We start from the raw sequence: 25770 nt of genomic DNA on the forward strand, positions 1-25770 counted from the left end.
AAAATAGGTAACATAATAGAAAAATACTTAATAATAAAAAAAGTGGAAAACCCAACTTTAATAAACCGGAAAATTCAAAATGATAAGGTTCTCCCAATAAATTTGTCTTTTCCAAGATCATACATAAATATTAATAGTAAGATGAACAAAAACGAGTTTGTTGGGACGTTACACCCAAACACACGAAGAGGAACCTCAGACACAAGGCGAGTAGAGGGGTAAGACTCCTTAAGACAATCTAAGGGAGTCTGAAGGTGGAGGATACGAGAAGGCATTCTATTGATTAAGTGAGTGGCTGTAAGAATAACATCTCCCCACAGGTATGATGGAAGGGAAGTGGAAAGCATAAGGGAGCGAGCTACTTCCACAAGGTGACGGTTTTTTTGTTCGACCACTCCATTTTGTTGAGGAGTGTAGGCAAATGAGGTTTGGTGAGCAATCCCTTTGGAGGTTAGAAATTCACTAAGGTTATGGTTTTGGAATTCCCGACCATTATCACTTCGAAGAATTGCAATTTTTTATGAAATTATGTTTCAATAGTATGATAGAAGTTTTGGAAAATGGATGAAACCTCGGATTTATCTGTTATAAGGTAGACCCAGGTAAGACGGGTATGGTCATCGATGAAAGTTACAAACCACCGCTTTCCCGATGAGGTGGTGACCTTGGAAGGACCCCAAACGTCACTATGGATGAGGGTAGACGGTTGTGTAGGTTTATATGGTTGTGAGGGAAAAGAGACCCGATATTGTTTAGCCCGGATACACATATCGCAAGATAGAGAAGAGACATCAAGTTTAGAAAAAAGGTGGGGAAATAAATATTGCATATATGTAAAGTTTGGGTGGCCCAGTCGAAAATGCCACAACATACAGTCTTTGTTCAAAAGTGCTAAAGTAAGATGACAGTAAACTAACCCTAGACAAACTACTATAGGAGGTATCATCATCGAGGATGTAAAGTCCCCTTCTATGTCAAGCAGTGCCAATCGTCCTCCTCGAGCTCATGTCCTGAAAATAAACCGATACAAATAAGAAGATAGCTTTACAATGCAATTCACGAGTGATCTTGCTTATAGATAACAAATTGTAAGACAGTTTAGGGACATGCAAAACACTCTGGAGAGTAAAACCGTCAGAGGGAACTATTTGTCCTTTGCCAACGATTAGAGCTAGAGAGCCATCAGCTATTCGAATTTTTTCATTACCGGCACACGGGGCATAAGAAATAAAGTGTTTCGAAGAACCTTTCAAGTGATCTATAGCCCTTGAGTCTAAGATCCAAGGATTCTTCCCATCAACGCTAATAAGCCCAAGGGACTGAGGCATACCTGACTGAGCAATGGCACCCAGAGTCGGAGTCTTGGTCTGGCTCGCAGTAGGATCAGTTGATTGAGAGGTGCTGGCAGGGGTAGTCTCACTAATGTATGCACGTCCTGAGTTCTGTTTCTCGTTGGAGGACCGTTTGTTACCTCTTGGGGGACGACTGTGGAGTTTCCAACACTGATCCTTGGTGTGCCATTGTTTCTTGCAGTGCTTACACACAGGAATTGACTTCCCATTATTCTTGTCACTGTCATGATTTGAGGACCGAGCGCTAAAGGCAGCGGAGTCAATGGTAGGGGTAGTAGTACACCCATGGCATTAGTGCGATCCTCTTCCAGGCGGACTTCAAAACAAACTTCCATTAGGGAGGGAAGAGGTCTTTGTCCGAGTATACGACCACAAACATTATCAAATTTGGGATTAAGTCTTGCAAGGAAGTCATAAACACGGTCAACCTCTTCAAGTTTAGCATATTGAGTATCGTCATTTGGTGTGTCCCAAACTGTCTCTCTGCACAAATCCATCTCTTTCCAGAGGAGAGAGAGCTTGTTAAAATAGGTAGTCACGTTCAGAGTCCCTTGTTTGCAATTATGGACCTGTTTTCGCAGTGTATACAACCGAGAGGCATCCTGTCGTTTCGAGTAAAGGGTTTGAGTTGTATCCCACAAATCTTTTGCTGTGGTAGCAGATAGTAGAGGCTTGTCGATCTGTGGTTCCATACTATTAATCAACATGGACCGAATAAGTGAGTCCTCCCCTTTCCAAAGTCGTTCCAAGGCGTCTCCTGGTAGAGGACGTACAGTCCCTCCAGTTAAGAAGTCGAACTGGTGGCGACCTTCGAGGAACATCTTTATTGATTGAGACCAAGAAAAATAATTTTGCCCATTTAATTTTTCACCTGAAAAATTCTCTGTAGACGAACCCAAAGAGCCAGTTATATAATTTGACAGTAAATTAGGGAACGAAGTTATCGGGTTCTTGGAATACATCGGTAACTCGGTTGGTTTGAAATGCATCAAAGACTCACCCGCTTCAATGTTCGATCTGTTCTGAGGTTGATTAATTCCGTTACCAGAAAACAACGATTGCTGTAAAGAGTCAACGTACAGCGGATGCTTACTGTACAGATTTGAAAGATTTACGGTTGAGGGTTGCTGTCCGGAGCTCATAGGCGGCGCGTGAGGATGCGAATGGCCGGAAGGGCTTGACGGTTGGACATCCGACGGCGCGTAAAAGGGAATGGGTTGGGCGGTGAGATGAAACGGCCCATGCGCTGGAGAGAAGCGGCGCGCGAAGCATCTTCTGGTCAGACGGTGGCTCGTACGACTGCGAAACCACTCCCGTTGGGTAGATCGGCGGTTTCTGTAGGTTCTGAAGCAGTTTCTCCATGGCGGCAACGACGACAGTGACGGGTTCAATTTCGATCTGGGTTTCTCCTAGGGTTTTGTTATTGCTTTGCTCTGATACCATATTGAAAGCAATTAACAACAACCCGAGACTTACGTGGAAACCAGAGAACCGGGAGAAAAACCACGATACTTTAGTTTTTATTATTTTTCTTATGAATACAATTGGTACAAATAGAGAAAATAAATATAGTACAATAGGAGTAAGAAAGGAAAAGATCTAGGAAATATTTAGGAAATAAAATCTTATATATTATTCTCTCCAAAAATACTCTAAGGACAAAGCCCTACTAATTCTAACAGTAGGCTTTAAGGTTTTATTTGTGAAGATTATGATTTCATATTTAAGTTAATGAAAGTGTTTTACATTCCTACATCATGAAGTTGCATCCTTTATCTTTTTAAACATGTGTAGCCATATACTGCTTTAACTTTAAGTTTAAACTGTAACAATCTATTCTTTCAGTGCAGATCATACTTACGGTTGCTGAACATCATAGTGCCATTGTTCCTTGGCAACTTATAGCTGAAAGGACCGGTGTTGTTATGAAGTTTGTAAGTTTAGGTGAACATAATGTCCCAAACTTACTAGAGTTAAAGGAAATGTTTTCAACAAAAACAAAGCTTGTGGTTACCTATCATGTCTCAAAATGTACTGGGTACACCATTCTATTTGATATTTAGCATTTTTTTTAATCTATTTCCTTTTTATACCATTCAATTTATAAACATTACTCAAATAAAACAAGTAGTAGGTGAATATTTCAAACTGAAGTGTTATCATATTACTTCAGTTATCACACTTCTAGTGGAAAGGTTTGCAGCTGAATAAAAATAATAAAGTCAAATGAATGAAGAATGAAAAGAACTGTCAGACATTTTTCCTTCTCTTGATCTGTGTCCAGTTACTCTTGATATCTTTCTAATAATAACTCTACGCAAATAGTGGAATTCAGTATGATTTGATTTTTTTCTCTGCAACTTATGTTCTTCCAATTGAAGAAATAGTTGGCTTAGCACATCATTTTGGGGCAAAAGTGCTTGTAGATGCGTGCTAGAGTGTTCTACATATGGTTGTCGACATCTAGGCACTTGATGCTGACTTTCTTGTTGCTTCTTCTCACAAGGTTAGGTTGTTTTCTTATTAATTAAATGGCAAGCCTTACATTTGGGCATATGAAGATAAGGAATAAACATGCTTCAGATGTGTGGGCCTACAGGCATTGGATTCTTGTAGATTGATCTATTGTTTGCAATGCCTCCATTCTTAGGTATGTCCTTTGAGAAGATAAGTTATGAAATTAAAATTGCATCAGTTCGTTTTTAGGAAGTCAGTATCTAATTTTCATATTTGGTCCTACATGGCTCTAGATGGTGGAGATTTCTTGACCATTCCACATTTGCACAACCTCGTTCCAGGTTAGTGGACTCCATGGTTGCAATTTTGTCCTTTTCTTTTTACTTTAAAATGAAAATTTTCTCAATGTATTTATTTTATATGATGTGGAAAAATTAAAACGTTCAATATATAGGGCTCAAGAATTGCAAGAGACCTAAATAACTGTCGTTTATTTAGCATTATTTGTTTGCTCATTTGTTCTCATAATAATTGACACTTGATAAATCATCTTTTTGAAGTCATTATGAGATTTAAATAGATGACTTCTTGAATGGTGCTAACATTTTGTGATGTCTATTTTATTCGAACTATTCATTAATTGATGCCTTTTTACATATCCTTTCATCTCTTCTATGTATTCTCTTCCTACCCAAATGCCTTTTGATATTTGCATTAAGAAGTCTTTTTGGTGGACAATATTGTCCTTAATTCTACTAATTACTCATATCCCCCTTCGTTAGATTTGAAGCTGGGACGCCTACAATTGGAGAAGCAATTGGTTTGGGGAGCTGCTATTGATTATTTATCTAGGATCGAAATGCAAAAAATTCATAGTTACGAAGTGAGTTGATTGAAATTTGGTATATACCCTTTGTTTGAGAATTTTTGGGCGGTGAAAAATGCGTGAAGCAACTAAATCAGGGTATCAACTAAATAAATACCTTCATAGTAAGTTAGTAATAGAATTTTTTTCTTTAATCAAGGAATTTATGTATTATTTTTCTATCAACTAGGTTACCTGGAACACTGAAAATTCAGAATGATATGATAAATATGTTTACTAGTTTTAAGACTTTAGTCTAACGACGAGGAGGTGTTGTATGCTAACAAGAAGAATTGGCGAATTATCTATATGAAAACCTTCGTGCAGTCCCTAACATTCGAATATATGGCCCAACTCAATTTAGACTTTAGTGTATTTATAAATTATTTAATTAAGCAACGGTTTCATGGACTACATTTTTTCTACATAATTATCGATGTATACATTGTTGACACTTACCTGCCTTTGTTTTTTTTCAATACAAAGTCTCAAATTCCCTGGGATCAAAATTATAGTGACTCGTTGAACTAGTATATGAGATTTTAATTATTGCTTAATTAGCCATGTTATTTGGCAATTGCTAAGAGACATCCATAAACATAAGCAATATTTGATGGTTGAACAAATAGGTTAGATAGATGAAGTATTGATACATAAAATCATGTAGCTATAAATTTTATTGTTATTATTATTGGTTGGCCTAATAGTGTTAACATTAATGTGTTATTAAATATTTTGAAAAAAAAGTGAAAAAAAGAGACTAAACTAATAATCTACCCTATTATATATGGGTGTGTTCATAGTTTGTTGGAGCTTGTGCTTTCTAGAATAGAATCAGACCAAAATCGAAAATCAAATTGCATTATGTGGTTTGGTTTGGCTTCACAGTTTGCCTTTTATCAACATATGTTTTTTTTATATATATTTTTTAAATTTCTGAAAGTGATCGTGGCTATGAGAGAGTGAGAGTGGCATGGCATGGCGGTAGCGGTAAGAGTGAGAGATGTTGGAGTGGAGACAACCAGATTTAAGAGACTGAAAGTGGTGTGACCGTCGGAGGTGAGGTGAGGTGCGAGTGAGGGAGGGAGGTGATCATCGAAAAAGTTAGATGGAGAGAAAAAGAAAACATAAAGTTAAGTTGAATAAAATTGAATAGATAAAGGTAACAATATAGATTTATATTTTGTCATACCTAATAAAATCTTTAAAAATTGGTTGGTAATAAAAAAGGTTTGTCTTTGATTATTTGTGAAATTACCCTTCCCTATCCACGAAAACTCTCTCCATCTCTCTAATTTGCTACCCACTCCTCCGATTTGCCATTTGAGTTCGTCGAGTTCCTCTTCTTCATGTGAATTTGTAGCTATGGATGCTCTTCTTCCTTCTTTTCTTTTTTCGAACATCACCTTCTTCCATCATATATCCCAACCTTGGTTATGTTCGTTGGAAAATATTTATTTGACGAAACTAGCTGGTCATACATAGCTTGAAGAACAAAGAAAGGAAGTTGGTTCTGAAGCATTATTATTATTATTATGCATGTCCCTAATTATTTCTCGTTCTATAGATTCATAATAGCAAGAATAGACATTCTTTTGAATTATTGGAAAATGATCTGGGGAATTAAATAGTCATATACATAATCTGATATTGTAAAATCAATAAAACATCAGTTTGAGTACAAGAATCCTACCGTAAAAAAAAAACATAAAGTATCCCAATTCAATGAAATGTATAACTACCTCCCAGCTACTAGTTACTTTTTTACACTTGAAGTCACTTAGCCCTTGTGGAGCAAAGAGTTATTAAAGTCAATATTCGTCATACTACAATAAACAAAAAAGAAAGAAATAAAATTATAATATTTGTCATTAGTCATAAGTCTCGTAACATAGAGACATTATTGTAGTTGAACAAGTTTGGCCCTTGTCTTTGAATGAACAAAATACAGAGAAGGTAAGTGAGTAGACCCATAAATGATCCATTTTGAGTTTTTACAATCTATCTTTGTAGACAATATAGTAGATTGAAAATCTAGTTAATATGACAATTAGGTTTAAAATCCAAATGGAGTACATGTATCCAATGGTAAGTACAAAAGCAAGATTAGATTCGTAGATTGTTTTTTAAGGAAGTTCAAATAATGAATTGTGCATCAGTTTGAGATCTTTGCCTTATAAATATTCACTCATTAATGGAGATAGAGTGTTCTGTTCAGTTGGTGGTTGTGAAAAAAGAAGGGAAAAAGATTTGTGGTTTTCCTAATCCTAGATCATTCCTCAAGTCCTAATTAAGTCGTTCACGTGGTTTTCCAATCCAAGTACAATTTCATAAGGTGATGAACAAATTCTGCCCTTAATACTATTACTTTTAATTTTATTGTCTTTCTAGTTAAGGCCTCTCTTGCATTTTTCTTTTTTCTCACAAAGAGCAGATATAAAACTAGGAAACTTTTTTTACCCACCCATGTCCTGGAATTTCTACCGAATGCTAAAGATATATCCATAGCCCCAGCAAGCATGATAAGAAATCAAAAGCTTGATCGTACATTGAAGTTCTTAACAACTCTTAGTTAATGAAATATATACATCTAACAATCTGTCATTTTGATGCTCACTTTCTGACAACTATACCATGTTAAACTTTGGACCATTTGATTAGTTAATAGATAACATTATTTTTTTTTTTAACAAAAATCATTAATCTTACAATACAGCTTAAGAACTTTCTTGAAAAAGTTAGAGAAGAGGTTATATAAAAGAGAGTTACAGCTTTTATTTTTGGGTAAAAAGAGTAGGCAGGAGGTTGAAAAATGAGAAATGGGTAAAGAAGAGTTTATTGTGTTCTGTCAAAATTTGTTGGTCCAGAGGGTGGGGGTTAATTTGTTCCTTGGTTAAAGGAGATTACCAAATATTGAAAAGGAAAAACAAATAAATAAAATTTTGAAAATTTTATACATTAGATAATTAAGTGTGATTGAGAATCTACGTCAGCAAGCAGCAGCTATGGGTGGACCTTCTTTGTATTCCAACTTCGAGCCATTTCCACAATGCCTTGAACGCTCACATTTTTGCGACATAGATAGCTATTTAAAAAAGGGAGCTTAAGCGCTCTTTTACAATTTTTAAGCAATGCTTAGATATAGCCAATAAAGGTACTATAAATAATTTATGAATCTCTTGCTATCCTGGTATTAGAAATTTCTTCAAGATTCTATTGAATCTAATTTTAATTTTGCAACTATTTCCAAAGTAAACAATAATAACAATATTGTAACGTTTCAAAAGAATTTAGGTTTCTTTATTTATTTATTTTTTTTATATAGAAATGACCATGTACTTTTTTATATTTTCCCCATAAATATTAAACTAAAGTCATGAAATATGATAAGACTCAATTGTGATCAAATTATATGGTGGAAACTTATAACTAATTACGGAATACTTAAATAGGGAGAATTAAGAAATAAGAATGAGTTGTGATTTATTGTAAATTGTAGTTAAATAGATAAATGGTTGAATTTCGGGCACTAAAACGAAACATCGAATCGGCGCTCGATAGGACACATTTCCACACCTTTTGTTTTTTTCTCCACGTGGCTATAAAAATACAAAATAAATCATTTATGGAAAAAACATAGTTTGATGAAAAGTTCTGGAGAAATTATTTTAAATAACAGAATTTATTTTTTAAAATATTTATAAATAAAATATTTTAATGACATATAGTTATTTATGTTTAATAAGAAACCTCTCCGAGATAAATTTTTTTATACTTGATAGAAAAATATTTTATCTGTTTTATTATTTTTATTAATATAAAAATAGAGTTGTTTTAAAAATTAGAGTCGTTTTTAAATATATTAAATTTTTAGATTCTATTAAATAATGTCTATTAGTAAAATAGTATCACTATTTATAATAGTTTGTCTAAAAACTATTTTAAAAAAACAAGTGCATTAAGTATTCTTTTGCAAAAAATGTGTATGCACGTATACATTCTTTTAACTTTAATTATATATTATTTTTTTAATTCAAAATCTCTAATAACTTAGTTAAAAATTAAAAGGTTTCATTTCATTTCATTTCAAATTTCAAAAAACAACTTCCCTTCGCAGCTTCTCTCTCATTTCTAAATTTCTTCATCTTTCTTCTCAACGGCAACTATCTCCCTCCTCTTCCCCCTCTCTCCGCCTCCCCTTCTCTCTCGATCTCTTGTCTCCTTCGTCTTCCTCAGAATCTTCACTCTTCCTTTCTCTCAATTTCTATTCTCTAAAATGAAGCATCCACCCAAGAAACCCTATCTTGCTAAATACCCATCTCGCCGATCCACTGTCATTTTCTATTCCATGCGCTAACGGCGCCGGAATCAAGGGCGGAAGACCCCTCGGAAGCCTATGTCGTCTTCCAAAGAAAATGCTTCACCGTCAGATCCCAAATTCCCAACTCCATGGTTCCCGATTCCAAACCCTCGCCGACTAAGTTGAAGAGCCTGCTCCATCTTCTAACCCACTTAAGCGGAAGCTCAGTATGGAGACCGTTCCTGAGAATTCCATCCCTGGGTTGTCTGATTCTGTTGTTAAGGTAGTTTACGTGGTGTGATTATGGATGTTTTGGTATATTTTTTTCTTAATTTGTGTGGTGAAATGATATTTTCCTGTAATATGAAAAATTAATTTGGTCTTATGTTGAATCATCTCACAGATTAGAGAAGATGTAAAATCTGGTGTAGAAAATTTAACAGAGGAGTGTGTATCCACAATGGCAGCCGTTACTCGGCTTCTAATGAAGGTTTTTATCTTCCTCGTGCTAATATGCGCACCTGAGTGCACCCCTATCCCTGCAACCGTGTACTAAAAAAAAGTTGCAGTTGTCCAAAATGTCTATATATAATTTGTATGCCATCCTTTATATTTTTAATTTTGTAATTTCGTAGATTGGTTGAACTGACTTCAGTATGCGGTTGAAATCATAAACTCAAGATTAATCATCAAGTTTTGGACCTTGTTAAGTGAAATTAGTTCTATTACTAAAGCATGAAAAAAGATAAACTTTAATAAAGATTAGAAAATGTTCGACACTTTATAGTCTTGATTTGTGTCAAAGACTACTTAAAGCATGAAGTCTCTCATCATGATATTGTGAAAAATTGCATGCCTTTAGTAGTTCATGGTCTCCACTGTTCTTCCTTTTCATGGTTAACCTTTTAAAATGAATTGAATACAATTTTAAACACCATCTTTATAATCTCAGAATAATTATGCAGGGTTTATCAGAATAATATGTTTGTTTCTTCAGATATACTTAATATTTCATTGATTGCTCATTCATTTTGGTTTCCATTTTTAGTCGATTATGGTGGCTCACTTTGGAAACTTGTTACATAGCTACTGCCAAAAGCTTTAAATTGCCTTCCGGATGCACCTCAAAATCAGCTTCATTCTTTGTGTTTTCTAATTTCTAGCTCACTCAATTCAGCCATGGAAGTACGGAGGTAAGTAAAGTTCCCTTTTGGAATTCAAGTTCTTCTGTACTTCTTGTTGGAGTTTGAGAGGCATTTTTGTTGTTGTTCTTCTTCTTGCATAACTGTGGTTGTGGAATTTGGGTTTTAGGTAGTGAAAGAACTTGTATTATAGTTTTCTGTGGTAAAAGGAATTGGACCCACTTGCCATATGTTCACTCAATTTGATTTTTTACTGTAAGTTGAGTCAGTTGTGGTCATTTTGAAGGGGTTCAACTGCATCTGGGAAGTTGGGAAGGAGTCAAAAGGGATTTTTTAAGCCAAAACTGACTTCTCTCACTTTGCCAGAATTGACTTCTCTCACTTTCTTTCTCTGCACTTCTAACTTCCAAAGTTTTTGTGACTGTTAGTAGTTTCATCAAGTGTTTGTGTTTGCTACTTGGTTATGCTTCATAATTGCTTTAGATTCACAAAAATACTATAACCTGTAGCCCTGTAATTCTATCCATTTCAGGAGTTTGTGATCTTTTTGTGTGTAGGAACTAACACAAATTGAATATTTAAAAAGTGAAAAGAAGTTGGGTTTGTAGAAAATAAGTGCCATTTGGTTGAGTTATGACTACTTTTGAAGATGGTTTTATTTTAACTATGACTGCATTTGCTAGTTTGTTTTTTGGTACTTCATTCACCATCCATTTTCTCTCCATGGTTGAGTTTCTCCCCTCATTTATTTTTTATAACATTCATTAGATCACTCTTTAAATCATTCAATTACAAAGGAAAGGCTACTTCAATTCATCACCAGTAAACTATTTTTTTCCTTTAGTAACAATCACTCACATCATTGTCATTTCTCTATGTATTGTCTATAGACCAGGGCGATTTCTAGTTCTCTTCTAAGATTAAATAATTACCAGCTAATCATTTAGGAAGTATTGCAGTTAAATGGTTGTTGGGTTGTCAACTATACTATTTTTTATCTGTTTTCTGTGTGCGGTTGAAATTCTTCTGATGTCCCCCATCTCCTGTGATTCTTTTCTTCAAAATCAAATAGTAGAAGTATCTGTTGGTTCATTTGTTCCACTTGCTTTGTCCCCTGTCCAGGAGTAAACCTTTGTATATTGGAGAAACATGCTCACTGAGCACATTGAGATCAATTTCAACAAGCTTTACTACTAGTTTTGATAGGCTTACGAGTTTTGGAAACATAAGATTTGATCGAGAAGTTAGGAGTAAAGGTTTGGGATATCTTAAATGTTTGGGTGATAGAAACCCGGTATTTCTTCATTTGTGGAATGAAATACTTGTCATGTTGTGTGTGATTGCTACCTTGTTGGATCCTTTGTTCTGTTACACCTTGTTGGTTGATTAAGGCAAAAGATGTGTTGGATTTGACAACAAGATGAGAATAGTAGTTGTAATTGTTAGCTCAATCATAGACTTCCTCTACATAATTCTTATAGTCTGTCATTTTCATTTTAGATATTCCAAATTTTATAATGCAAAACCTGATGAAGCCGATGATGGTGTTTGCACAAGAGCTTGGAGATTCTTTTTATCTTACTTCACAATTGACGTTCTTTCAGTTCTTCCACTCCCCCAGGTATGAAACTTCAGCCTTTTGCTCGCTTAGATTCTATCAATCTTATTGTCAAATTTGTCCATTCCATTTGTAACCAAGGATTCATTTGTAGGACAAGAAAGATAATCATCATTTAGAATATATATGTGAGAGTGCACACACAAAAACAACTAATTATTCAAGCAGAAACATAAAAGCATAATTTACGGAGCATACTGTCCTAAGTTAAGTTTGTGCTATAACAAGATATCCACTCTTGATGTTAAAACACAAAGTCGTATTGTCTAATCCCTTTAGTAATCTACAAGAACTTCAAAGAAATAAGCTCTGGGTCATTATCAATTTTGTTTTCCATCCTAAAATATTCAATTATTCTCTTTGGGAAATTATTGGAGGATGACCATGATTGAGATCTCAAATCTTTACACCAACAGCTGTTTGAATGTCTTTTCTATCTTTTCTTTCTTCTTACCTGGGAGGGGTTAAAAATTTTCATTTCTTGTGGATTATTAGCCATGCAGGGTTTACAGAAAGATTTGAACTTTTCATTTGTGGTCGTGAGCTGGCCAATGCATTTTTCGAATTGATCGATCGTATTTATCAGGTAAGAGGTGATTATATCAATCATTAATGTTAGAAGGGTGCACAGATGATGAAACTTTTTAGCCAATTTCATGGCATTTGAAAGAGAGAAAGTACATTAGTATTGAACTCAAGTTAAACTGGATAGTCTATCACCTTTTGGAAGATAACTTTCCTGTACTTTGTTCCATCTTGTATAGACCCTTTCAGTCGAAAGGTTACCAAAGGAATCGTTTTTGTTATGTGTTATGTGCTTAACTCCATAACAATGTGCGTCGAAGCTCTACATGAGCATTCTATTCTTCTTGCTTGGTATACTTGTGCATTATTGGTTTATGTGCCATGTCAAGAAATAATAGTTTCTATTGGAACGTTTTAGTGTTCCGGTTCCATGATAATTGGAATGGTTGTAATGATCTTTTTCTTTTAAAACAAACAAAATTGACACAGAGGATGATTAGAAGACCAGATCAGGCAACACAATGAGAAGCATGGCTCAGCTGTTTCTTATGTATCTCGTTTCTTATGTAATGACTCTTTGGACTTCAATTGCCAAAAAGATGAGGATGATTCTTATGAAGTGACACTTGATGATGATTTTCTTACTGCTTTGGAATATGGAATGCCACCAGCTTTTGGACTGGTATGCTTGTCTTTTCTGTCTGTCCACTTTTATGCATCTCGTTTCGGATGGGATCCTTAATGCACCGCTAGTGAAACTCTAGATCGTTCCATTCTTTTGACATAATAAAATCACAGAAAAAGTAGATTAGAGAGTGGCCAATGAAAGTATCTTGAATAGATATTTCATAGATGCTATGAAGTTTTTCCACATGCAAACATTTAAAAACCAGCTGCTGAAGTCTCCCATGTGAAAGCAACTAAGCAAGTAGTCTAAAATTTTGAAGTGCATACAAATTAACGAATTTGGGATGATATTTGATCTATAATTAAATTGTGGAACGTATGATGGATGTTTCGTTGTACTTGGATGTTTAGTATCCCTTTTCCTCGCTGTAATAGATGGAAGAATTTAACTTTCAAGGAATTGGAATTGATAGATTATATGTAGACCCAAGATCGTAGCCTTTTTATTTATTTAGGGTGATGGTATTATTCTGATGCATGTGAAAAATACTCGTGTGTAGGCGGTGGTTTTAGTTCTCATTCCAAGCTTAAGAGGATATGGATTTAGATACCCATCAATTGATGATTTGTGGGGTATGTGGGAAAAGAACTAGGGGTTAAATAATTTGCAAAAGACCAATGTAAGCATCCAATTAGTGGATAGGTCCTATATGTTAGCCCCTTAGGCATAGTTGAGGATGTTCTTATTAAGGCAGGAGAACTTATTTTTCTCGCTGATTTTAACATCCTAGATATCCATAAATTTTTAGTTTAACCTCTTTAATAAAATTTGATAGAAAATCTTGTTTTCTTTTTGTAGGAATAAAGGAAAAAATGGAGTATAATTGAATTTGGAACCTTTGCAAGCAAGGGGAAGTTTTCTGTTCCCTATCTCTTTTTTCGATCCTTACAATCTTGCTTAAAATGCTTTGAAGACAAATTAAAGTTTTAAGTGGGGGGTAGGGTTGTAGCTTTGCATGTTCTATGTCCTTTGGGAAATTTTCATTTTGCCAAAAATGTTCAAATTTTAAACTTTTTCAATGTCTTTATTCTTAAAATAAATACCATGTCTAATTTGCTTTCTAGTTTACACAAGCATGTCTGCCTAACCCTTGAGCATGGAGCTCGGGTTTGTGATTGTGTTTGTCATTTGAATATCTTAAATATGTTGAAAATGCATTCTTTGATAGCTTAGAAATGCGTAGAAGACATGCTATTCATTTTCTAAATATTGTAAATACTGTACATACTTAATAATGTGTTGAAAACATGTGTTGTTGAAAACATGGCCTAACCAAAACCAGATCTGCCTAGCCCTTAGAGTCCAGCCGGTTAGGTCAAGTAGAATGCGTTGAGCTCCCTCAGTATCAGAGCTTGTGTGGGGAACTCTTCACTTTTGGCCTAACCAAAACCAGACCTTCCTAGCCTTTAAAACCCAACCGGTTAGGTGAAGTAGAATGCGTTGAGCTCCCTCAGTATCAGAGCTTGTGTGGGGAACTCTTCACTTTTCGCCTAACCAAAACCAGACCTGCCTAGCCCTTAGAGTCCAGCCAGTTAGGTCAAGTAGAATGCGTTGAGCTCCCTCAGTATCAGAGCTTGTGTGGGGAACTCTTCACTTTTGGCCTAACCAAAACCAGACCTGCCTAGCCCTTAGAGTCCAGCCGGTTAGGTCAAGTAGAATGCGTTGAGCTCCCTCAGTATCAGAGCTTGTGTGGGGAACTCTTCACTTTTGGCCTAACCAAAACCAGACCTTTCTAGCCTTTAAAACCCAACCAGTTAGGTGAAGTAGAATGCGTTGAGCTCCCTCAGTATCAGAGCTTGTGTGGGGAACTCTTCACTTTTCACCTAACCAAAACCAGACCTGCCTAGCCCTTAGAGTCCAGCCGGTTAGGTCAAGTAGAATGCGTTGAGCTCCCTCAGTATCAGAGCTTGTGTGGGGAACTCTTCACTTTTGGCCTAACCAAAACCAGACCTTCCTAGCCTTTAAAACCCAACCGGTTAGGTGAAGTAGAATGCGTTGAGCTCCCTCAGTATCAGAGCTTGTGTGGGGAACTCTTCACTTTTCGCCTAACCAAAACCAGACCTACCTAGCCCTTAAAGTCCAGCCGGTTAGGTCAAGTAGAATGCGTTGAGCTCCCTCAGTATCAGAGCTTGTGTGGGGAACTCTTCACATTTGGCCTAACCAAAACCAGACCTTCCTAGCCTTTAAAACCCAACCGGTTAGGTGAAGTAGAATGCGTTGAGCTCCCTCAGTATCAGAGCTTGTGTGGGGAACTCTTCACTTTTCGCCTAACCAAAACCAGACCTACCTAGCCCTTAAAGTCCAGCCGGTTAGGTCAAGTAGAATGCGTTGAGCTCCCTCAGTATCAGAGCTTGTGTGGGGAACTCTTCACTTTTGGCCTAACCAAAACCAGACCTACCTAGCACATAAAGTCCAGCCGGTTAGGTCAAGTAGAATGCGTTGAGCTCCCTCAGTATCAGAGCTTGTGTGGGGAACTCTTCACTTTTGGCCTAACCAAAACCAGACCTTCCTAGCCTTTAAAACCCAACCAGTTAGGTGAAGTAGAATGCGTTGAGCTCCCTCAGTATCAGAGCTTGTGTGGGGAACTCTTCACTTTTCACCTAACCAAAACCAGACCTGCCTAGCCCTTAGAGTCCAGCCGGTTAGGTCAAGTAGAATGCGTTGAGCTCCCTCAGTATCAGAGCTTGTGTGGGGAACTCTTCACTTTTGGCCTAACCAAAACCAGACCTTCCTAGCCTTTAAAACCCATCCGGTTAGGTGAAGTAGAATGCGTTGAGCTCCCTCAGTATCAGAGCTTGTGTGGGGAACTCTTCACTTTTCGCCTAACCAAAACCAGACTTGCCTAGCCCTTAGAGTCCAGCCGGTTAGGTCAAGTAGAATGCGTTGAGCTCCCTCAGTATCAGAGCTTGTGTGGGGAACTCTTCACTTTTGGCCTAACCAAAACCAGACCTGCCTAGCCCTTAGATTCCAGCCAGTTAGGTCAAGTAGAATGCGTTGAGCTCCCTCAGTATCAGAGCTTGTGTGGGGAACTCTTCACTCTTGGCCTAACCAAAACCAGACCTACCCATCCCTTATCGTCCAACCGGTTAGGTCAAGTAGACACATACATATATGAGTCTAAATTCATACATATATCAAGTAAACTCAATGTGAATATGTGATTCTAAATTCATTTAATTTCGCTTTCAAATTTTTAAGAATGAAGTGACTTAATTGAATTCAATTTTGTTCGTTCCAATCGCATGATTAAGTTTGATTTCTAAAAGATGTAGGCTGGAAAAGGAGGTGAGCTAACATTGAATAGAAGAACCATAACAAGAGGGGCACTGGATTCATTGAGAAATGGGCGAGAGATTCCATGGCTCCCATTTCTTTAACTTTTGCAATCGATAGTAATGTCGATCTTGACAGGTAATGTTAATCTGTTTAAGTTGAGAGGTTTGGAATACTTCATGAAAATTAAGGTTGATATAGTCCTTAATTTAATGTTGGTTTTGTAAAAAAAATTAAAGTCGGCTGAATTTGAGATTGGATATTGAAACAACTATCTTTTTTACTTGAAAATCTGAATGAAATTGCATTTCTCTTTTGTTTGAGTCAGATTCTTCTTTTGAATCTTGGAAACTTTTTTGATTCATGTTTTTGTAATGTTGAATGGGTATGAAACAAAGTTAGGGGTTGAAATCTTGCAGGAATGTTGGAATGAAGATTTAGGAATTAATTCCTCTTTCTTAGAAGAATCTAAATCTATACAAAGGTCTTCTTTTTTGTTTCCAATCATCTGAGGTAATCTTGTAGGTTCTTTAATTCTGGGTGGAAATTCTAGACTACCTGAGGTAATTTTTGCTTTCTTAATAGTTTTTGTTGCATGTTTTCATGCCATTCTTGAAAATCTTGAGCTTGTTCTTGATTGTTCCCATGTTTGGTTTAGGTTTGTTTTGAACACCTTTTAGGTTTGTTTGAGACTCAGTTTGTTGCATCTACACACTTAATTGCTATTTTGGGACTTGAAGTGCTTTTTTTACAATGTTTGAATTTTTTTGGTAAGTTATGACTTACGAAATTATACTTGAGCATTGTTAGGCTATTTTTTAAGTTCGAATGGTACTTAGACATGTCGGTAGGTTATGAGTTATGAGTTACGAAATTATACTTGCACACTTGGTTGACATGTTGGGTGTTAGAGTGCTTTTATCGCACTTTTTGGAATTTTGGTCGGTTGTGATTTGCGAACTTATACTTAAGCATTGTTCGATCGTTTTGAAAGCTTACACACGTTTTGAACTCTTTTTAGGTTGGTCTGAAACAAAGTTTGTGGCACTAACACACTTGGTTGCCATTTTCGGTCTTGAAATGCTTTTTTCACACTTTTTGAATTTTTTGGTAGGTTATGGTTTACGAAATTACACTTAAGTTTTGTTGGGTCATTTTGATAGTTCAAGTGATACTTAGACACGATTTGAACACCTTTTAGGTTTGTTTGAGACTCAGTTTGTTGCATCCACACTTAATTGCCATTTTGGGTCTTGAAGTGCTTTTTTTTACAATGTTTGAATTTTTTTGGTAGGTGATGAGTTACGAAATTATACTTGAGCATTGTTAGGCCATTTTTTAAGTTCGAATGGTACTTAGACATGTTTTGAACAGGTGTTAGGTTGTTTCGAACTAAGTTTGTTGCACATACAGACATGATTGCCATCGAAGGGCTTTTTCCACACTTTTTTGAACTTTTTGGCAAGTTACGAGTTACAAGCTTTTACACTTAAGCGTCATTGGGTCGTTTGAAAGCTAAGACGTGTTTCGAATGCCTTTTTGGTTGGTTTGAATCTAAGTTTGTTGCACTTACACACTTGGCATTCTAGGTCTTGAAGTGCTTTTTTTCAATCTTTTTTGAACTTTTTGGTACGTTGTGAGTTACGAACTTACAGTTAAGATTTGTTAGATCGTTTTGAAAGTTCAAGTGATACTTGGACATGTTTTGAATGCGTTTTAGGTTGGTTTGATACTAAGTTTGTTGCACTCACACACACGGTTGCCACTTTGGGTCTTAAAGTGCTTTTTTCACACTTTTTGAACTTTCCGCTAGGTTGTGAGCTATGAACTTACACTTAAGATGTCTTAGGTCGTTTTTTAAGGTCCAAGCGATACGTAGACATGTTTTCAACACCTTTTAGGTTTGTTTTAGACTTAGTTTGTCGAACTTACGCACTTTGTTGCCATTTTGGGTCTTGAAAGGCTCTTTTCTCACTTTTTTAACTTTTTGCTAGGTTATGAGTAACCAACTTACACTTAAGCTTTGTTAGATCGTTTCTAAAATTCAAGTGATAATTAGACTCGTTTTGAACACTTTTAAGGTTGATTTGAGGGTAAGTTTGTTGTACTTACACATTTGGTTGCCATTTCTTTTGTGGTCTTTGAAGTGCTTTTTTCACGGTTCTTGACTTTTTGGTACGTTGGGAGTTGTAAACTTACACTTAAACTTTGTGAGGTTGCTTTTAAAGGTCAAGTGATACGTAGGCTCGGTTGGAACACTTTTTAAGTTTGTTTGAGACTAAGTATGTTGCACTTACATGCTTGGTCGGGTTGTGCCATTTTAGGTCCTCGGTGCTTTTTTCACTCTTTTTTGAACTTTTTAGTCGGTTATGAGTTACGAATTTACACTCAAGCAATGTTCAGAGGTTTTAAACTCTTTTTTATTTTGGTTTGGAACTAAGTTTGTTGAACTTGCACACTTGGCTGACATGTTGGGTGTTAGAGTGCTTTTATCGCACTTTTTGGAATTTTGGTCGGTTGTGATTTGCGAACTTATACTTAAGCATTGTTCGATCGTTTTGAAAGCTTACACACGTTTTGAACTCTTTTTAGGTTGGTCTGAAACAAAGTTTGTGGCACTAACACACTTGGTTGCCATTTTCGGTCTTGAAGTGCTTTTTTCACACTTTTTGAATTTTTTGGTAGGGTATGGTTTACGAAATTACACTTAAGTTTTGTTGGGTCATTTTGATAGTTCAAGTGATACTTAGACACGATTTGAACACCTTTTAGGTTTGTTTGAGACTCAGTTTGTTGCATCCACACACTTAATTGCCATTTTGGGTCTTGAAGTGCTTTTTTTACAATGTTTGAATTTTTTTGGTAGGTTATGAGTTACGAAATTATACTTGAGCATTGTTAGGCCATTTTTTAAGTTCGAATGGTACTTAGACATGTTTTGAACAGGTGTTAGGTTGTTTCGAACTAAGTTTGTTGCACATACAGACATGATTGCCATCGAAGGGCTTTTTCCACACTTTTTTGAACTTTTTGGCAAGTTACGAGTTACAAGCTTTTACACTTAAGCGTCATTGGGTCGTTTGAAAGCTAAGACGTGTTTCGAATGCCTTTTTGGTTGGTTTGAATCTAAGTTTGTTGCACTTACACACTTGGCATTCTAGGTCTTGAAGTGCTTTCTTTCAATCTTTTTTGAACTTTTTGGTACGTTGTGAGTTACGAACTTACAGTTAAGATTTGTTAGATCGTTTTGAAAGTTCAAGTGATACTTGGACATGTTTTGAATGCGTTTTAGGTTGGTTTGACACTAAGTTTGTTGCACTCACACACACGGTTGCCACTTTGGGTCTTAAAGTGCTTTTTTCACACTTTTTGAACTTTCCGCTAGGTTGTGAGCTATGAACTTACACTTAAGATGTCTTAGGTCGTTTTTTAAGGTCCAAGCGATACGTAGACATGTTTTCAACACCTTTTAGGTTTGTTTTAGACTTAGTTTGTCGAACTTACGCACTTTGTTGCCATTTTGGGTCTTGAAAGGCTCTTTTCTCACTTTTTTAATTTTTTGCTAGGTTATGAGTAACCAACTTACACTTAAGCTTTGTTAGATCGTTTCTAAAATTCAAGTGATAATTAGACTCGTTTTGAACACTTTTAAGGTTGGTTTGAGGGTAAGTTTGTTGTACTTACACATTTGGTTGCCATTTCTTTTGTGGTCTTTGAAGTGCTTTTTTCACGGTTCTTGACTTTTTGGTACGTTGGGAGTTGTAAACTTACACTTAAACTTTGTGAGGTTGCTTTTAAAGGTCAAGTGATACGTAGGCTCGGTTGGAACACTTTTTAAGTTTGTTTGAGACTAAGTCTGTTGCACTTACATGCTTGGTCGGGTTGTGCCATTTTAGGTCCTCGGTGCTTTTTTCACTCTTTTTTGAACTTTTTAGTCGGTTATGAGTTACGAATTTACACTCAAGCAATGTTCAGAGGTTTTAAACTCTTTTTTATTTTGGTTTGGAACTAAGTTTGTTGAACTTGCACACTTGGCTGACATGTTGGGTGTTAGAGTGCTTTTATCGCACTTTTTGGAATTTTGGTCGGTTGTGATTTGCGAACTTATACTTAAGCATTGTTCGATCGTTTTGAAAGCTTACACACGTTTTGAACTCTTTTTAGGTTGGTCTGAAACAAAGTTTGTGGCACTAACACACTTGGTTGCCATTTTCGGTCTTGAAGTGCTTTTTTCACACTTTTTGAATTTTTTGGTAGGTTATGGTTTACGAAATTACACTTAAGTTTTGTTGGGTCATTTTGATAGTTCAAGTGATACTTAGACACGATTTGAACACCTTTTAGGTTTGTTTGAGACTCAGTTTGTTGCATCCACACACTTAATTGCCATTTTGGGTCTTGAAGTGCTTTTTTTACAATGTTTGAATTTTTTTGGTAGGTTATGAGTTACGAAATTATACTTGAGCATTGTTAGGCCATTTTTTAAGTTCGAATGGTACTTAGACATGTTTTGAACAGGTGTTAGGTTGTTTCGAACTAAGTTTGTTGCACATACAGACATGATTGCCATCGAAGGGCTTTTTCCACACTTTTTTGAACTTTTTGGCAAGTTACGAGTTACAAGCTTTTACACTTAAGCGTCATTGGGTCGTTTGAAAGCTAAGACGTGTTTCGAATGCCTTTTTGGTTGGTTTGAATCTAAGTTTGTTGCACTTACACACTTGGCATTCTAGGTCTTGAAGTGCTTTCTTTCAATCTTTTTTGAACTTTTTGGTACGTTGTGAGTTACGAACTTACAGTTAAGATTTGTTAGATCGTTTTGAAAGTTCAAGTGATACTTGGACATGTTTTGAATGCGTTTTAGGTTGGTTTGACACTAAGTTTGTTGCACTCACACACACGGTTGCCACTTTGGGTCTTAAAGTGCTTTTTTCACACTTTTTGAACTTTCCGCTAGGTTGTGAGCTATGAACTTACACTTAAGATGTCTTAGGTCGTTTTTTAAGGTCCAAGCGATACGTAGACATGTTTTCAACACCTTTTAGGTTTGTTTTAGACTTAGTTTGTCGAACTTACGCACTTTGTTGCCATTTTGGGTCTTGAAAGGCTCTTTTCTCACTTTTTTAACTTTTTGCTAGGTTATGAGTAACCAACTTACACTTAAGCTTTGTTAGATCGTTTCTAAAATTCAAGTGATAATTAGACTCGTTTTGAACACTTTTAAGGTTGGTTTGAGGGTAAGTTTGTTGTACTTACACATTTGGTTGCCATTTCTTTTGTGGTCTTTGAAGTGCTTTTTTCACGGTTCTTGACTTTTTGGTACGTTGGGAGTTGTAAACTTACACTTAAACTTTGTGAGGTTGCTTTTAAAGGTCAAGTGATACGTAGGCTCGGTTGGAACACTTTTTAAGTTTGTTTGAGACTAAGTCTGTTGCACTTACATGCTTGGTCGGGTTGTGCCATTTTAGGTCCTCGGTGCTTTTTTCACTCTTTTTTGAACTTTTTAGTCGGTTATGAGTTACGAATTTACACTCAAGCAATGTTCAGAGGTTTTAAACTCTTTTTTATTTTGGTTTGGAACTAAGTTTGTTGAACTTGCACACTTGGCTGACATGTTGGGTGTTAGAGTGCTTTTATCGCACTTTTTGGAATTTTGGTCGGTTGTGATTTGCGAACTTATACTTAAGCATTGTTCGATCGTTTTGAAAGCTTACACACGTTTTGAACTCTTTTTAGGTTGGTCTGAAACAAAGTTTGTGGCACTAACACACTTGGTTGCCATTTTCGGTCTTGAAGTGCTTTTTTCACACTTTTTGAATTTTTTGGTAGGTTATGGTTTACGAAATTACACTTAAGTTTTGTTGGGTCATTTTGATAGTTCAAGTGATACTTAGACACGATTTGAACACCTTTTAGGTTTGTTTGAGACTCAGTTTGTTGCATCCACACACTTAATTGCCATTTTGGGTCTTGAAGTGCTTTTTTTACAATGTTTGAATTTTTTTGGTAGGTTATGAGTTACGAAATTATACTTGAGCATTGTTAGGCCATTTTTTAAGTTCGAATGGTACTTAGACATGTTTTGAACAGGTGTTAGGTTGTTTCGAACTAAGTTTGTTGCACATACAGACATGATTGCCATCGAAGGGCTTTTTCCACACTTTTTTGAACTTTTTGGCAAGTTACGAGTTACAAGCTTTTACACTTAAGCGTCATTGGGTCGTTTGAAAGCTAAGACGTGTTTCGAATGCCTTTTTGGTTGGTTTGAATCTAAGTTTGTTGCACTTACACACTTGGCATTCTAGGTCTTGAAGTGCTTTCTTTCAATCTTTTTTGAACTTTTTGGTACGTTGTGAGTTACGAACTTACAGTTAAGATTTGTTAGATCGTTTTGAAAGTTCAAGTGATACTTGGACATGTTTTGAATGCGTTTTAGGTTGGTTTGACACTAAGTTTGTTGCACTCACACACACGGTTGCCACTTTGGGTCTTAAAGTGCTTTTTTCACACTTTTTGAACTTTCCGCTAGGTTGTGAGCTATGAACTTACACTTAAGATGTCTTAGGTCGTTTTTTAAGGTCCAAGCGATACGTAGACATGTTTTCAACACCTTTTAGGTTTGTTTTAGACTTAGTTTGTCGAACTTACGCACTTTGTTGCCATTTTGGGTCTTGAAAGGCTCTTTTCTCACTTTTTTAACTTTTTGCTAGGTTATGAGTAACCAACTTACACTTAAGCTTTGTTAGATCGTTTCTAAAATTCAAGTGATAATTAGACTCGTTTTGAACACTTTTAAGGTTGGTTTGAGGGTAAGTTTGTTGTACTTACACATTTGGTTGCCATTTCTTTTGTGGTCTTTGAAGTGCTTTTTTCACGGTTCTTGACTTTTTGGTACGTTGGGAGTTGTAAACTTACACTTAAACTTTGTGAGGTTGCTTTTAAAGGTCAAGTGATACGTAGGCTCGGTTGGAACACTTTTTAAGTTTGTTTGAGACTAAGTCTGTTGCACTTACATGCTTGGTCGGGTTGTGCCATTTTAGGTCCTCGGTGCTTTTTTCACTCTTTTTTGAACTTTTTAGTCGGTTATGAGTTACGAATTTACACTCAAGCAATGTTCAGAGGTTTTAAACTCTTTTTTATTTTGGTTTGGAACTAAGTTTGTTGAACTTGCACACTTGGCTGACATGTTGGGTGTTAGAGTGCTTTTATCGCACTTTTTGGAATTTTGGTCGGTTGTGATTTGCGAACTTATACTTAAGCATTGTTCGATCGTTTTGAAAGCTTACACACGTTTTGAACTCTTTTTAGGTTGGTCTGAAACAAAGTTTGTGGCACTAACACACTTGGTTGCCATTTTCGGTCTTGAAGTGCTTTTTTCACACTTTTTGAATTTTTTGGTAGGTTATGGTTTACGAAATTACACTTAAGTTTTGTTGGGTCATTTTGATAGTTCAAGTGATACTTAGACACGATTTGAACACCTTTTAGGTTTGTTTGAGACTCAGTTTGTTGCATCCACACACTTAATTGCCATTTTGGGTCTTGAAGTGCTTTTTTTACAATGTTTGAATTTTTTTGGTAGGTTATGAGTTACGAAATTATACTTGAGCATTGTTAGGCCATTTTTTAAGTTCGAATGGTACTTAGACATGTTTTGAACAGGTGTTAGGTTGTTTCGAACTAAGTTTGTTGCACATACAGACATGATTGCCATCGAAGGGCTTTTTCCACACTTTTTTGAACTTTTTGGCAAGTTACGAGTTACAAGCTTTTACACTTAAGCGTCATTGGGTCGTTTGAAAGCTAAGACGTGTTTCGAATGCCTTTTTGGTTGGTTTGAATCTAAGTTTGTTGCACTTACACACTTGGCATTCTAGGTCTTGAAGTGCTTTCTTTCAATCTTTTTTGAACTTTTTGGTACGTTGTGAGTTACGAACTTACAGTTAAGATTTGTTAGATCGTTTTGAAAGTTCAAGTGATACTTGGACATGTTTTGAATGCGTTTTAGGTTGGTTTGACACTAAGTTTGTTGCACTCACACACACGGTTGCCACTTTGGGTCTTAAAGTGCTTTTTTCACACTTTTTGAACTTTCCGCTAGGTTGTGAGCTATGAACTTACACTTAAGATGTCTTAGGTCGTTTTTTAAGGTCCAAGCGATACGTAGACATGTTTTCAACACCTTTTAGGTTTGTTTTAGACTTAGTTTGTCGAACTTACGCACTTTGTTGCCATTTTGGGTCTTGAAAGGCTCTTTTCTCACTTTTTTAACTTTTTGCTAGGTTATGAGTAACCAACTTACACTTAAGCTTTGTTAGATCGTTTCTAAAATTCAAGTGATAATTAGACTCGTTTTGAACACTTTTAAGGTTGGTTTGAGGGTAAGTTTGTTGTACTTACACATTTGGTTGCCATTTCTTTTGTGGTCTTTGAAGTGCTTTTTTCACGGTTCTTGACTTTTTGGTACGTTGGGAGTTGTAAACTTACACTTAAACTTTGTGAGGTTGCTTTTAAAGGTCAAGTGATACGTAGGCTCGGTTGGAACACTTTTTAAGTTTGTTTGAGACTAAGTCTGTTGCACTTACATGCTTGGTCGGGTTGTGCCATTTTAGGTCCTCGGTGCTTTTTTCACTCTTTTTTGAACTTTTTAGTCGGTTATGAGTTACGAATTTACACTCAAGCAATGTTCAGAGGTTTTAAACTCTTTTTTATTTTGGTTTGGAACTAAGTTTGTTGAACTTGCACACTTGGCTGACATGTTGGGTGTTAGAGTGCTTTTATCGCACTTTTTGGAATTTTGGTCGGTTGTGATTTGCGAACTTATACTTAAGCATTGTTCGATCGTTTTGAAAGCTTACACACGTTTTGAACTCTTTTTAGGTTGGTCTGAAACAAAGTTTGTGGCACTAACACACTTGGTTGCCATTTTCGGTCTTGAAGTGCTTTTTTCACACTTTTTGAATTTTTTGGTAGGTTATGGTTTACGAAATTACACTTAAGTTTTGTTGGGTCATTTTGATAGTTCAAGTGATACTTAGACACGATTTGAACACCTTTTAGGTTTGTTTGAGACTCAGTTTGTTGCATCCACACACTTAATTGCCATTTTGGGTCTTGAAGTGCTTTTTTTACAATGTTTGAATTTTTTTGGTAGGTTATGAGTTACGAAATTATACTTGAGCATTGTTAGGCCATTTTTTAAGTTCGAATGGTACTTAGACATGTTTTGAACAGGTGTTAGGTTGTTTCGAACTAAGTTTGTTGCACATACAGACATGATTGCCATCGAAGGGCTTTTTCCACACTTTTTTGAACTTTTTGGCAAGTTACGAGTTACAAGCTTTTACACTTAAGCGTCATTGGGTCGTTTGAAAGCTAAGACGTGTTTCGAATGCCTTTTTGGTTGGTTTGAATCTAAGTTTGTTGCACTTACACACTTGGCATTCTAGGTCTTGAAGTGCTTTCTTTCAATCTTTTTTGAACTTTTTGGTACGTTGTGAGTTACGAACTTACAGTTAAGATTTGTTAGATCGTTTTGAAAGTTCAAGTG

General features: G+C 36.1%; 1 protein-coding gene and 1 long non-coding RNA gene across 8 annotated transcripts; both read left to right on the top strand.

Annotated features, from left to right (window-relative positions):
* The first annotated feature begins 3852 nt into the window (after positions 1 to 3852).
* On the top strand, positions 3853 to 4847 carry LOC127150271 (uncharacterized). Its single transcript, XR_007822497.1, has 3 exons — positions 3853 to 4002; positions 4103 to 4150; positions 4592 to 4847. It is a non-coding gene; the product is annotated as an uncharacterized LOC127150271 (long non-coding RNA).
* Positions 4848 to 8750: 3903 nt separating this feature from the next.
* On the top strand, positions 8751 to 12916 carry LOC127150268 (uncharacterized). Of its 7 annotated transcripts, none has more exons than XM_051087675.1 (6): positions 8751 to 9257; positions 9378 to 9464; positions 10061 to 10167; positions 11617 to 11737; positions 12238 to 12320; positions 12749 to 12916. In XM_051087675.1, exons 1-5 carry the CDS (start codon positions 9204 to 9206, stop codon positions 12301 to 12303), a joined length of 435 nt encoding a protein of 144 aa, XP_050943632.1. In that variant the 5' UTR covers positions 8751 to 9203; the 3' UTR covers positions 12304 to 12320; positions 12749 to 12916. The 7 variants fall into 7 exon arrangements, 3 of the variants coding, with proteins under 3 accessions (XP_050943632.1, XP_050943631.1, XP_050943633.1); XR_007822490.1 differs by having other exon boundaries at positions 8752 to 9257; positions 12230 to 12320; XM_051087674.1 differs by lacking the exon at positions 12749 to 12916 and having other exon boundaries at positions 12238 to 12540.
* Positions 12917 to 25770: the final 12854 nt, after the last annotated feature.

This window comes from Cucumis melo, chromosome 7 (genome assembly GCF_025177605.1).
Source record: "Cucumis melo cultivar AY chromosome 7, USDA_Cmelo_AY_1.0, whole genome shotgun sequence".
NCBI lineage: Eukaryota > Viridiplantae > Streptophyta > Magnoliopsida > Cucurbitales > Cucurbitaceae > Cucumis > Cucumis melo.

Bases quoted from the DNA above. Each gene is read 5' to 3' on its own strand.
- LOC127150268 (XM_051087675.1), top strand. From the start codon at position 9,204: ATGGAGACCGTTCCTGAGAATTCCATCCCTGGGTTGTCTGATTCTGTT. The intron at 9,465-10,060 runs GTTTTTATCTTC...CTTGTTACATAG, and splicing joins TTACTCGGCTTCTAATGAAG to CTACTGCCAAAAGCTTTAAA. The intron at 10,168-11,616 runs GTAAGTAAAGTT...TTTTCATTTTAG, and splicing joins TCAGCCATGGAAGTACGGAG to ATATTCCAAATTTTATAATG.